This window comes from Heterocephalus glaber, unplaced genomic scaffold (genome assembly GCF_053883595.1).
Source record: "Heterocephalus glaber isolate CG9 unplaced genomic scaffold, H.glaber_assembly_v1.0 deba00001150, whole genome shotgun sequence".
Lineage (NCBI taxonomy): Eukaryota > Metazoa > Chordata > Mammalia > Rodentia > Bathyergidae > Heterocephalus > Heterocephalus glaber.
In genome coordinates, this window is record NW_028258204.1 from 2,115,591 (window position 1) to 2,130,672 (window position 15,082).

Below are 15,082 nucleotides of genomic sequence, written 5' to 3' on the forward strand. Positions count from 1 at the left end.
GAGCTTGTATTTTGACATCTCTTCCCCCAGGCACTGGATTTGAAGCTATAGGGTTTACTCTCTGCCCTGCTGGGTTTGGTCTTCCTTTGGTCATGTTCTTTTCCCTTTTCCTGTTCCTCACTTTGGACTTACAACATTTACCCTCTGCCACTTTATGGTGGCACTTTTTAACATTCTTTTTTATTTTTTCTGGGCTTATAGCTAAGACTTTGCTTTAAATCTCAGAGGAAACTTTGGACATGGACTTTTTAGCAAGAATGGAATTGTTAGGACTTTAGTAACAATTAGACTAAAAGGAGATTGCATAAAGAGATGTGAGTGAATCTTTTGGAGGGCCAGGTGTGGAATGTTACATTTATATCAAAGCCACACATATTCAAAGCTGGAGCTTTTGGAAGATGCTTGGATTATGGGGAAGTTATTGTTGACTTGCTATTAGGATGTGGTGTCTGGTCAGAAGAGGTGGGTCACTGTGGGTATGGCATGGAGAGATATATCTCTCTTCTAGCTTTTCCCTTTATCTAACTCTACTTCCTGGCCACGTGGACATCGGCAGATTTCCTCAGCATCAGGCAATTCCACCATGCTGCTGACCATGCTAGGACTGAAACCTCTACAAAAATACACCTCTCCTCTTTGAGTTGCAGGTGTTTGATATTGTGTCTCAGCCACTAGGAAAGTGACTAAGACATTGCTGTAATCTTTTTAGTTACATATTCAATTAACACTGTTAAAGCCAGTCTCTCACTATCTATACTTTCCCTTTATGTTTTGCTTATGTTTTATTAATTTCAATAACACTTGTTTCATTTCTTTTATATTTTAGAGTTTCTGAACATCATCTGTAAGAAAGCTCATAGTTGTTGCAACTGTGAGATTCTTGACATACATTTGGTTCCATGCTTGATTTATTCAGTAACTATGTAGACCATGCTTCTTGCCTGGGTAACCAGAGGGAAGAAACTCTACCTACAAAATCACTTGTTAGAGACTAGAGGGGAATCTTATGTGGGACCCCAAAGTACAAGATGACAGTTTGAATTGATTCATTTTCTATTCTGACATTTCTTACATTACAGAAATCTCTCTTGGGCTGTCTCCTGTTCCTGGCCAGCTTTGGCACTTCAGCCAGCCCTCACTGTTACACCTTACAAGTGGAAAAAGGTGAAGGTGATAACTTTGATGATAAGTGTTGGATTTTAATATTGATTATGTGACTATAGCCTGGTAGATCAGGAAGGTTAAAACTTTTGACTAAATACAGGAAAGTAGGTGAGGACAGATAGAGAAATGGAGTCAAATGAGGGTCTTCAAATTGGCCTGCGTATAAGACAGTCATTCTCAATTTTGCCTGGCTGAGATTTACTTACAGAGCTCTTGAAACGTACAAGTGCTTGGGCTCTAAGACCTGATGAATTATAATGTCTCTTGTTAGAGCTGCACATTTCTCAGTTCTTTAATTGGCTCTCACATGTGTTCAAAATTAAGAACTATTGCTTAATCCAAAAAAGTATTCAGTCTTTGATGTTCATGCCAAACCTGGGAACTCTTGCTGACAAGTAGATGCTGATTCAGGGGACCAGAAGGTAGATGTAAGATTTGCACCAACAGGGCAGCCCTGGTGACTCTGAATGTGGGCATCCTTCAAGTACATGTGTGTCCAGGAGTCTCAGCAGCAGTTTTCACCCTTGGTTGAGGACTTACTTCATTTGGTGAGTATTCTAAAGTCATGGCAGCATTTGCCCACATTCAGGGATCCTGAATTCCATTTTCTGTGGTAGGGCTTAACATAGATTTTTTTCTCTACTATTATTGTACATTTATTTATTTTGGTCCTGTTGATTAAAACCAGGGCTTTTTGCATGCTGAAAATGAGATCTTCCCTTGACCTACAACCGTTCAATATACTTACTTTTTAGTACCCAAGATCTTCACTTACAGGTGCATGTGGGATTTAGAACCAAAGTTAAAAGAAGTAAGCTAAAAATAGAGAAATAAGGAATTTTTAAGAGATAGTCCATTAAGAGAAATTGGGCACAAAATAATAAAGAAGAAGGCTTTAGTTATTCTGGAAATGTATATTTGAAAGAAAATATAGAAAGATTTGGGTTGGGTTTGGAAAATGTTACCAGTTGCAAAGACTGCTCAGCACTGTATTTCAGCTGAAGGTAAATAGAGAAGCACTGTAATATATGACTTAGAAATTGTCTATCATCTCATGGAAGGGCTGGGCCCCAGTGTTTTTTCTGTTGCATGAGGTGGGGACTCCACTGATGGTGCTGTGTAGATTTTTCAGTATGCAGTTATTTCCTTGGAGTCACATACAAGAAAAAGTCTAATTGTATGAATGGTTACTGTGAGATTTGCTCTTGTGATCAAAATGGAATGAAACACTGCACTACTTCAGTATCATGCCAGGAGTGGCTGAGAGGAGACCTAGCTGTCTCAAAAGAGCAGCTTTTTTCTCATTAAAAATTCAATTCTTTACAACTTTCTAATAAACTTTATTTTATAGAGCAATTTTAGATTCACAGTAAAATTGAATAAAGGCACAAATTTCCCTTTTATCCTCTTCAACTTAGTGCACAAGATCTCAAACTGTCAACATCCCCAGAAATTATTCTATGGAAAATGTTCCATGTGTAGACAGAGCCTCTGATCATCAACCAGACTCTGCAGTCTACTTGAGGATTTTCTTTGGATGTGGTGGTGGGGTTTAGTTTTCACTCCTGTATCTTGTACAGGTCAAGCACATTTATTCTGTTGCGTAACATTTCTACTAATCATCCTTACATTCCTTTCAATTTTACACAATTAAAACTCAACACCCTTCCAACCTTCACTCCTCTCCTCCTGTTCTCCAACCCAGGGTCACCACCATTTTCCTTTCTGCATCTACAAATGTCACTGTCCTAGTAGCTTCATTTACTTTCATCCCCAAAGTATTTGGCTGGTTGAGACTACTTTGCTAACCCTAGCATGCTATCCTCAAAGTTTATCCTTTATACAATGTGTGTTATAATGTCCTTCCATTTCAATATTTATAATATTGCACTTTATGGACAGAACACATTATGCTTATCCATTATTCATTCACCTGTAGATGGGCACTTGGCTTGATTGTACACTGTTTTATTTATATATACATATTCATTATATTTATTCTGAAATGTGTATATTTAGTTTCCTGGGGACAGAAAATCATACCCAATGGTTGGATGCTATTCTAGAATTAGTCTTGAAAACCACTATATTCTAGATCTTGGCGGATTTTAAGAAGAGGAGTGATGTAAACACAAGAAGATGGAAGAATTGGAAAGTATCAGGGGTGATTTGTAGTGTGCCTTGTCCTGTAATACCTGTGTGCTTTCACTGCTTGCATTGAAATCACAGAATCCAAGTGTTTCTCAAATGTTTTCTGCTGGATTTCTAGAGATGACAAAGGTTTATCTCTTGGAGGATAGAATGTAGACACCTGCAGTCATCTCTAAATGAGGCACCTCGTTTCCATCTCTGGATCCATCTGATGTCTTCCTGTCAGTCAGCTCTGGATTGCAGTGTTTCCCAAGAATATTAGTAGTATTGGTCTTATTTGTTTGGTTTTTGTGATGTTGGTCATGAATCCAGGATGCAGGCATGCCAGGCTAGTGCTCTAACACCAAGCTACATTCCTGTTCAACAGGACCATCTTTGTTGAGAGAAGCATTTGCATGAAATAGCATTTCCCCAAATTATCTCTGAATCTGAATATAGCAAATCTCAGAGAATCACATGTGAATTCCAGTAAGTAGAGTAGCAGGGTGACTTAAATGGAAAGCATGAATCCTAAGAGCATTGCAATGTCTGAAAAATTCTGCCTACAATCATGAATGGATTGGTGTTTAGTGCACAGGGGAGCAAAAAATATGACTCAAAGATGAGGGTGGGTTCCTGGAGTAGCCTCCCAAGCATTGCAATGGCCAACCACCACCTGCTACAGCTATATAATGTTTTAGTGGCTCTCGACAGTGTTTTTTTTAACCAAGTGACATTTGACTGTTCAATGTGGCCATGTCCTGACCATGTTCTGGGCTGGTCAACAATTTCTCCCACAGAAAGGAGCACTGTAGCCTAGTTGTTAAAGGGTGCCCTGTTTGTCAGTGCTTGGTCATCCCAGCCTATCCATAGTACTCTCCTCAGTGATTCTTGAAAGTTGAGTATAAAAGAGTGACTGTTGGTCCTAGCAGTGAAGTGGGAGGAGCCTCAGTGTTGGAGTTTCATTTGCATCATTCTGAATCTCTTTGCCTTTGTGCACCTGTGAATCCTTGGGGAAGATGCTTGAGTCTCTCTCAGTCTCATTTTCTTTATTATATCTTGGGGATCATCAGATAGAAATGAGAACCAATCTTTGTTTTCAATCATTTCTTCATGTAGAAGAGAAGTAACGATTTCTCTGGGTAAGGTCTTTAGACTCAATCCTAGGACAGGTAGTGGCTGGAGGTCAGGCATCCAGGTGCTCGTTTCTTTCTTCCTGTGTCTCCTGTCCCATGTAGCATGCTGCTTCATCCTGGGAACATGTGCTCATTTATCCCCTTTGATCAGAACCAGCTTCTCCTTACTTGGGACTGACTCCACGCCTGCCACATCTGCTTCTTTATGACTTTTCATTTTCATTTTGGGTATAGAGCAAGGCTGACTTGGCTCTGGTTTTCTAGGACAATATTGGAATACATGGCTCCCTCTGTAGGAGACTGATCAAATTTCCATGTGCTCAGTGTCTGGAGGCCCAGGCCAAGGCTTTCTGGGGAGGGTAGGGAGGTGTTTCAGTTACTTTTCCCTCATTACTGAGACAAAATACATGACACTCCAAATTAAAAGGAGGAAAAGTTTATTTGGCTTACAGTTCATAAAGGTTTCAGTCCGTAATCAGCTGGCTCCAAGGCAGAGTGAATTGGGAGAGGAGAAACAGTTTATGGTGGCCAAAAGTTTGCAGAGCAACAAAAGGCCTTAACAATGTCTTTCTGTCCCTTTTATCTTATTCAGACTACTGGGATTAGGCCAGTTCCAAACCAATCAATTGTGTAGTGGTTTAGTAATTACTCTAAATTCAGCCACCTATGACCACATGAGGCTCTGAAGGGACATCTAGCTCTAAACCATAACATTCTGTCCCTGGTTCTCCAAAGACTCATGTACATTCCTTTACACAAGAGGCATTTAGTCCATCTCTAAGAGTTACCAAAGTCCTACCAGTTTCAGCATTGCTGAAAAGTCCAAGTCCAAAACCTCCTCTGAGATTTAAGGCAAATTCTTAGTTGTAAGCCCCTGTACAAATTAAGAGAAAGTTGAACACTTCCAACATTCAATGACATAAGATAGATATTTTCATTCCAAAAGTTACAAACAGGGATACAAGGGAATGGGACCAAAGCAAGTCCAGAACCCAGCAGGGAAATCATTAAATCTCATAGTTCCACTTCTAGTATTCCTGGAAATCTGTGGAAAGTTGTGAACTTCAAAGGGCTTGGTGGCTTCACCCCTATGGCACAGGCTGTGATTGTAGCTCCCATGGTGTCTCTCTGGGGCTAGCTCTGCTCCCTCCTTGCAGTTTTCCTCAGATGACTCATATTCTCTCCAAACATCTGGGATCTCCACTGTATCCCTGGCTTCACACTCACAGTTTCACACATTGCCCTCTCGGGGGCACATTACCTGGCCTTTTGGGCCTTCTTCTGAAATCTGGTTGGAAGCCTTCTTGATTCTAGAACTCTTCCATCCTGTAGTCACCTAAAACCAGTGCCACATAAATGCCAAGATCTGCTGCCAATTGGAACAGTAGCTAGTCTTCTTTCCTTATTGGCTGTAGAGGTCAAGTGCCTGGATTGCTGAGCACTCTGAACCCAATTCTGAGGAATAAATTCTCTAGTCTGGCACCATTCTGGAATATTGTGCTCTGGGGCTTTCTTCTCAAAGCAAAGTCTTTTATTTTTTGCAAATTTGAGTCTTCAAAGGGTGGATTCCTGCTGCTTCTTGTAATGCCTTCAGGCCATCCTTTCTAGTCTCTTGTTCCTTCTCAGCAATCAAGATCTCCTCTGCTCTATCTTTGCAGTCAACTGATTTACTGGAGCTTCATTTGTGGCCAAACTCAAAAAGTTTTAAACTATTCTGCTGGCTTCTTTGTTCATGATTCTCACCATAAATCTGACTAAAAGTCCCCAACAGTAGCCATGTCACTGTTTCAATATTAGAATGCCTTGAAATTTCTTCTGCCAGATTAATTAGTCCACTATCCTTAATCTCAGTCTCTGGCAAAGTCTCTGGATATGAGCAAAATGCCGACAAACTTTTTGCCAATCCATAATACACATTGCCTGGAGTCCAACAGCCAATGCAGTACTTTTCAGAAGAAATCTCCTGAGTCTGGTCTTTATTGGCTTTCTGTTTTTCTGAGCTCTGACCAGAATCTCCCATACAGTGTAGCCTAAGGCATTCCTGCTGTACTTTTACAGCCAGCATCTCTGAACTTTTTCTAATTCTTCCCCTTCCCACAAGCTAGTTCTAAAGGCTTCTAAATCAGATGGTCAGGTATAGGCACAGCAATGACCCCACTTCTTTAGTACCAAGTTCTGCCTTAGTTACTTTTCTCTCATAGCTGAGACAAAATACTTGACAGCCAAAGTTAAAAGGGGGAAAGGTTTATTTGGCTTACAGTTCATAGAGGATTCAGCTGATGATCAGGTGGCTCCAAAGCAGGGTGTTTTGGCAGAGGAGAAATAGTTTATGGTGGCCAGAAGGTAGCAAAGCAACATGGGACCTTTACATTGTCTTTCTGCCCCTTTTATCTTATTCAGACTACTGGGATTAGGGCAGTGCCAAACCAATCAGGTACCTGTGGTGGCTTACTAATCACACATCCATAATCCTAGCAACACTCACTCTAGATTTAGCCACCTATGATCACATGAGATTTTGGGGGGACATCTAGACCCAAACCATAACAGGAAGTGTCCTGGCCCCCATCCATGCTAATGCCCAGCTCCAAGACTGCAATGAGTGAGGCACAGAATGAAAGTCATCCAGACAGCAGTTCAGGGCATTTGATCAACTCATGTGTGTAGTATCCCTGCTTAGTCCCCCTGGGCTATTTCCTCTCCCATGCTATGTCTCAGTGGGATTACATTTGCATCTATTGATGGGCCTTGTTTCCCAGCAACATACTTTTCAACAGAGATGTCAGAATTATGCATGTTTATTACCTACTAAACACATGTGAAGGATTAGATATCCTTCCATAATCACTACTTTATTTTTAGTTATTTTCTATTGGAATAAAATAGTATTACATGAAGTTTTTAGATTTAACTCTTTTCCATATTAAAATTCACTGGCATTGACTACATATACAGTATTGTTTAACTGTATCCACTGTTTTGAAGACCTTTTATAATTGAACTTTCTTCCATATTTTGGAATTGATCCCAGGGCTTCCTCCATGCTGGCCTTCAATAGCCAATCCTTCCTCAAGCTCCCAAGTATCTTGGATTATGGCTGTTTCCCACAATACTTGGCATTTCCCAAAACTTTATAAAGACTGCAAAAATAAACTGTGTACCCTTTAATCTTTAATTTCTATTTTCATCTTCTGTCCATCCCTGAGATCCTATAATCTAATTCTGATCTCAGTATCTTTGCCAAACCCATAATACTTGTCTGCTGTGTGGGCTTATTTTTCTCAGCAGCTTCCTGAGGTCCAGCCCTGTTGCTCCATGTCAGAGCTTCTTTCCTCTAAACCACAGCGATAGCCCTGGGCATTGACACCCCACACTTCATTTATCTACTTGGTTTATCCATTTCTTTGTGGAGGTATTTGGGGATGCCTTCACTTTTGTTTACGCAAATAACACTGGTAGACACATGTATGTGTGTTTTTGTCTCTACTATCTTTAATGAGCTTACTGGAAGTGGTCTAGGTGGACACTATGGATCTAAGGTTTGACTTTGAGGAAATATTGAAATGTTTCCCTCTGTGGTTATACCATTTCACATTCACAACTGGAAACGACTACCTCTGAATTGTTAATGATCTTAAATGATATTTTCTTATAGTGCAATAAAAATCACTAATTAATAGACTATTGGAATGTACATCAATAATGCCACCTTATTTATATTTCCACTGTCTTAAAGTAGCAATTACTTATATTTTCAATAACTTTTTCTTATACATCCTTTTCTGTACAGGATATAAAGCTTTATATTTTTATGGTACAACTTCTCTAATTAATAATTTAGTATCATCACTCTTCCATCATACAAAATTTCTTCAGAAAATTTTATAGTCCAACTTATGGAATCTTTGCTCTTCGTTAAAACAGGACCTTAGAGCCCAAGGTATGATTCCAGAGTTTGTTTCCACCCACAAGACAGTGTTCCCACAGGTGTCTGTTATGCCTTATCCTCTGTTCCAGTGCCCAGTGCCCTGGTCCCCATGAGCAGATTTCTGCCCTTCTCTTTAGTGCATCAAGATTTGCAAGGGTCAGTGTCCTGGGGCCACATAATAAGCACTGAAAATCCACATTGCTTTGGGTGGATGAGAAAGAAGTTCAAAATATTTTCTTTTGTCAAAATAATAATCCAGCATCACCTTGTGAATGAAAATATTGTCCCAAGTAGCCCTGGAGTTGAATGCCTTTGTCCACTGGAGACTCATAAAGTTGAGGAGTATACAATGAGATTTAAGCATGAAATGAACACTAAGTTGTGCATCACTGAGTGTGGGATGGATTTTTTTGTGAATCAGACCCCACATTGATCATCTCCCTGAGATCAGAGAACCTGGCCTGAATAGCTCCTTGCAACTCTGTGTGGAGTTAGGTTCTTTGATATCAATCTATGTGTAATAGACACAGACAGCCTTCCCTTCCACATTCCAATGGCAGAACTGCTGTCACTTTCTAAACATAGATGCAGGAGTCCTGGGCTAGTCAACTTTTCTTATCTCAGAATGTGGCAGAACTGGCCTGGACCTGCCAGAATGTCTCCTGCTTTCTGTTAGGAGCAGTGTGGAACCCACGAGAGGGCTGATCTGTGTGACTCTAGGGTATAAATAGGAAGAGATCTGTGGGGCTGCCTGCCACGGTGTGCCATAGATTAGTGGGTAGCACCCCAGCCAGTAGAAATATAAGCTGCTTCATGCTGAGAGCTGGCCTGGGCAACAGGGTCAGTTGACAGGTGCTTTGTTCTTCTAACAGTCTTATCTCCATTACAGAATTGCTATACCTACACATTATGATGAAGAAAATTGTCATACCATTTTTTACAGGGAAAACTGCACCTACTCCATGGTGGACAATGAAGACTCAGGAAAACCTTGTGCTGTTGGTTACTAGATACTATAAAGTTCTCCTGTGTGCCCAGCCTCCAAGACCACTCTTTCTCTGCCTAAATCTCTGAAAGTCTGAGATTCTGTAGCTCTATCTAGCAAAAAAATCATTTTTGCACAAACCCTTGAACATGTATGTTCTTTAATATAACTAATTCTGTGTACAGTGATTTAATGCACATTACATATCACACAAATATTTGAAGGAGGAGACATAAATAATCTAAATGATGCACATTGAGGCAATACTCTTAAGTGAAATAAATAGGACACACATGTGTAAATACCAAATAGTTTCTCTGGTGTGAGAAACTGAAAGTATAAATAAGGATCAAAGTGTATAATGGATAAAGTGAAATAGGAAGAAAATGTGTAAAGGGGAAGTGGGAGGGATAGGGGAAAGTAAAGAAGGAATGGAATTAACATGAGAAATTGAAAAAAATGGAAACTAAGTCTTTGTAAATAGAAGAGTGGAAGGGATGAAGGGAGGACAGGGGAATGGGGAAAAATAAGAATCAAGATATGTTATGTAAAGGTACAAATCTTCAATGATGAATGCCATTATATTGTATACCTAAAATATGCCAATAAAATTAATTTTAAAAATAATCTAAATGAAATTTATAGCATGTTTCCCACAGTACAATTGGTCATCATGCATCCCTCCCAAGAGAACCACTGCTGCCTCTGCCACTTTTCACATATCTCACTTCTGCTTCTTTGTCCTGTGACCTGGTGGATAACGTAAAAGTAAGTGTATCTTTGAGATTAAATTATATCCTTTTTCCTTTTCAATGTCTATGTTCAACTGTTGGCTTTTATTCGGCAGAATCCTGCCTGCTCTGTCACTACATCCCACTGTTACATCTGGTGGGTCTGGGATCTAGTGGTCCTCAAACTCACCCTTGCTGGGCCTGTCTCTCTTTCCAACATAGAGAGAGAATTCAGAGAAGACTGGTACAAATCAAAAGTACTTTATTATAGTTATTGCAAGAAGAAGTAGTACAATGACACTCCACAGAGAGTGTGGGGCCAGAGATGGAACACTGCTGACTCTGGAGCTGTCCCTGTCTTATAGGGTAAGGGTCCCATCTTCACCTTCATGAGGGTCTACACTTGCTTGATTGGATATTGCTAGGGCTTTGTTTGGCGTTGTGGGCTAATAGGGGAACTTGGGTAGGCATGGCAACCTGCACTAGGAAGGCCAGTGTTGCCCACACAGAGGCAGATGTCAAAAGCACAGATTGTCAGCTTCAGACCACAAAGCTGCTTGAAAACTCCTTGCTGCTCATAGTCACCCAGAGGCTGCTTTTTCATAACCTTGAAAAGAACTTTTAACCCTCTCCAGTGGGTGGGCCCTTCTGTCCTTACACCTCTCTGTTTGCCAAAGGGCAGAGTAAGAAAGGGAGGACAGGCCAAAGAGGTTCTCACAGAAAGCAATGCAGCCTCACAGGGAGCCAAGTTCAGGGCTCTGTCATCAGAATTCCAGTCTGAGTACATGATATTTGGTTTCTACTTCTGTACACAGACACTCAGCATGAGATAACTTCTAACAGTGACAACATGCATGTCCTTTACAGTTTTTGAGGGACAGAGCATGTGTTGGTTCCATCCAGTGTTATTTGCCTATGCTAAGCAGAATGCTAGGCTAGGTATGCAGCAGTGAACAGAGGCCAGGCTTCTGCTGTTCTAGGGCTTAGAGAGATTGTGTGTAACTGACAGATCTCAAATAAGCAGTCAGTGGACAACTGACAGAGTTTTATTTTACCATACAAAGCATCCAGGTTCAAACTTGCTAATTGGACCCTCTGGTATCCTTGTACCCCCAACTTTGTCGTGATTCTGGGTTATATGTATATCCTGTGTTCAACTCCAGTTCCACAAAGTCTCACTTCAATGTGCTACTCTTAATTGAAGAAGAATTTATGGACAGATAGTGAAGGGTCCACCATAACCCTGGCTTCATCTGTTTGAAGAAATGATTATGTCGATTATGTCACTTTTCTCCTGGGGGGTTGTGCTGGGCTCTAAGACATTGACATCCAATGCTCTTTCTTGTCAACTCCCTTCTCCTCACAAGCAATCACTTTTCTTATAGTGTCAGTGTATGAATTTAGGTCTCCTGTGTTTTGTATTGGGGGTACCCTCCCACCTGGAGACTCACAGCTGACTTAGATCCATGCAAACCTATTATGTTCTTAACCATTTGAATTTTAGGGAAAGTGTTGGTGTATGTGGGTCTTCTGTCAAAATTGAGACTAACTGCCTCCTTTATAAATATATGTTCAGCAGCAAATCCTCAGAAGCATTTCCACTGGGCTAATGCCACCTGGGAGTAGTACTAGGAAGGAATAGTCACATGGGTGCACATGTAGAAAACTGCATGTTGTGCTTTACCACATACAAGCACATATGTTAATTTAGGTGACATGGGTTGGAATCTTCATAAAAATTTCATCAAAATTTCATCCACATTTATTGCATGTTTATAACACTCTCCAAGTGTGCTGTGCAGTGGCATCAAGTTCATTCACACTTCTGAGTAGCTGTCACCACCATCGACCCGCTAAACTTTCATCACAGACACAGAAGCTCTGTACTTAATAGACAATCACCCCATCTTTCCATCCTGTGGCTGCCATCATTCTGTTTCTATACATATGAATTTAACTGTACTATTAGCAGGGGACAATGTCTTGTTGAGAGGAATGACTTCTCGTGTTCTTTAGAATAATTGGCCAACTATTTTTGACAGTAACTAATTTAAGATATTCATATATCTAGGAGAGGGTATATTCTATGTTGGACATAATGAAAAAATGATGCCAAAGGTAGTGCATATTCCAGTGAACCTGATCTGATCATCACAACTTAAATATAAGTATTGAAAAGTCACATTGCAAATTATTTTAAAGAATATTGTAAAAAACAATTTGACTACCTCAGATACTGTATATAATTGAAATCAAATATTACATGTTCTGTTTTATCATAATATATGTACTTCTACATCTGAGAAAAAGCCAAATAATACTTGCCTTGTAAAAAAAATCTAATATTGATAACATAATATTGTCCATATATCATATTCAAATATCAATATCATCATTTTTCCATATTCTATATTGGAGTTAGGCATTAGATTATTTCAACTACTTTTAATCAGAAATCACCGATCAGCCTTTTGTGAACTTCAAATCTGTATCAGTCAGTGCTCACTAGAGAAGCATATTTAATATGAGGTACATAAATACGTAAGGATTTATAAGGTAGAGTTATAAGGGTTGTATACAGAGTCAGGTGTGGAACAGTGCAAAAGTGCTGACTGCCCACTAGAGATTTGAAGGATCCAGTCAACGTTTGAAGGCCTGGGGCTCACTGTATTGTCCCAAGCAAGTTCATATCAGGAAGCTGAGTTCTAGGGTGGAAGGCTGAAAAGCCTTGCTGAACATGCCAGACAAAGGTAAAGATGAGCTTCTCCAAAGAAACAGAAGTAAGACTTCCTTATTCATTCCCCTTGTGTCCCCTCCAGGCCACAAGCTTATTGGTTGGTGCCACTCACACCCAGGATCAATCTTCTGTCTTCAGTAAATCCATTCAGATGCACCCTGAACTACACTAATACAATCATATGGGTCTTTCTTACTCAAGTTGACACAGTAGTTAATTATCACGAAAGGGTTTGATATTTTCTAATGGTTAGGCCAATGATTTTATAAAATGAATTTATCTGAAAATTTTAAAAGCAAAAGTGCATCCTTTCTATGGCAATCTAGTGAAAATTCCTTTGGGCCCTATCATTGCTGAAGCACTTAGTTCCTTGGCTAAAGTCTTGTGTATTACCATTATCTGTTGGTTCCAAGGATATAGCTAACAAATTCATATTACTACTTCCTAATTAAGAATGTGCCAGTAGGAGATATTTAGAAATGGTCTAATATTGTGTTCCTCACTAAGCTTTTAATCACTCTGTCTCTGTTTTACAATATCAGCTTTAAGGTATAAATTATATATAATAAAGTTCCCCCATTTTAAATGTCCATATGATTTTTTAAAAATATGTAAAGTAGCCACCAACACCCAAAAAATCAAGACCATTTCCATCATTCCAAAAGGTAGAAAGTTGGTCACTTGAAATAATAATATGAGGCAACAGACCTGACCTGGACATGTGGCTTTTACCATTACTGAGCTTTGAGTCCTATCTCTTTCTGAACCAGGCCTAGCATTCAACATATCTGTCAGGTGGTCTGAATTATCACAGTGCAGAAGAAGCAGCAATCATAGGTTTCACTGACATATGCATCAAGGTCAGTCAGTGTGTGACTACATCGGGGGTAGAGACAACCACTAATTGGGATATACCTTGAATGCGATAGCAAAGAGTTGAAATAGAGAAACAAGGAAAGGCACAATAAAAAGGAAGGCCATGACCCAAAATATACTCTGTTCACGGAACAGAGCCACAGATCATGCCATTCGGTGCAACACATAAAACCTTTTAGGGGAAGAAGCCAGGGGGTGACACTTGGACATTAACCTCACAGGCCTGTGCCTACAGTGTTGGCCAGGGCATGTGGTTCCTGTCACTGGGACCTGGCCCAGAGGCTGAAATAACAGGAAAGTGCTTCCGTGTTCATGAGCTCTGTTCTCAGTTCCAGTCTGGAGACAGAAACATTCTGTGAAATGCACGAATTAATTATGGGAAGAAGCCAGTGTTCAAGGGCAGATGCAATGTGGTGTTTATCCCAGTCCCATTGTCTTCAGTGCTAGTGCAGTTGAGTGTTTCTCCCACCAGGACAAAGATAAGAATCACAAATAATAACAGGGGAGATCCTCCCCTCTCATGATGTTTTCTGAGCTGCAAACCAGTCTGAAAAATGGAGGGTTACTTAAATTCCACTAGTGGGGACTCCAGGGGTGGAGTGATATGATCATCTCTGCACTCACCCTTTAATCTCCCTGTCAGCAGGGCCTGCAGGAACCACAGATTAGAGTTTTAAGGGCCTGATTCAAGGATAAAGGCAGTGAGTAGTGGACCAGACAAACTTACCTGTCCACTGGACAGAGACGGAAGAAAGTGTAAGAAAAAAATTCAGATGAAAAATTCTCAATAAGACACATAAAAATTTAATATAATTTTAAGTAGGCCATACATATTGACAAGCTTGATTTTGTTCCAGGCATTAAAGTATGCTCCAACACAGATCAGTCAATATATTACATCACATAAACAGAATGAAAAATAAAAATCAAGTGATTAACTCAATAGATGCTTAAAAACCTTTGACAAAACCCCAAAATGATTAATGATATTTATTTGTTGTTGTTTGTTTGTTTGTTTTTGGTTTTTTTGTGACAGGGTCTCACTTTATACTGCAGACTGGTCCTGAACTCACTATGTAGCCCAGGCTGGCCTCAACCTCACAGTGAACCTCCTGCCTCAGCCTCCTGAGTGCTGAGATTAGAGGTGTGCACCACCATGCCCTGGTGATTAATGAGAAATCCTATTAAAAATTGGTGTGAAAACCTAACCTCAAATGATAGTTTTATAGGACAGAGCCATAAACAGTATTAAATGAGGAAAAACTGAAAGAATCCCCTCTAAAATCTGAACTGAGACTTGGATACTCATTCTAATCATGCCTGATTAATATAGAGTTTGAAAGTTTAGCCAAAGAAATCAAACAAGAGAAATAAATGGAAAGGATATGAATAGGA

The 15,082-nt window shown here is 39.9% G+C and overlaps 1 protein-coding gene across 1 annotated transcript; it reads left to right on the forward strand.

The window, feature by feature from the left end:
• Window positions 1–930: 930 nt before the first annotated feature.
• Window positions 931–9,980, forward strand: LOC147828271 (beta-microseminoprotein-like). Its single transcript, XM_087210564.1, has 4 exons — window positions 931–945; window positions 1,080–1,191; window positions 2,297–2,420; window positions 9,248–9,980. Exons 1-4 carry the CDS (start codon window positions 931–933, stop codon window positions 9,366–9,368), a joined length of 372 nt encoding a protein of 123 aa, XP_087066690.1. The 3' UTR covers window positions 9,369–9,980.
• Window positions 9,981–15,082: the final 5,102 nt, after the last annotated feature.

What these genes read in the sequence shown, in the direction of transcription:
- LOC147828271 (XM_087210564.1), top strand. An exon ending in TGATAACTTTGATGATAAGT is followed by an intron (nt 1,192 to 2,296) that starts GTTGGATTTTAA and finishes TAGATTTTTCAG; the next exon opens with TATGCAGTTATTTCCTTGGA. An exon ending in ACTTCAGTATCATGCCAGGA is followed by an intron (nt 2,421 to 9,247) that starts GTGGCTGAGAGG and finishes TCTCCATTACAG; the next exon opens with AATTGCTATACCTACACATT.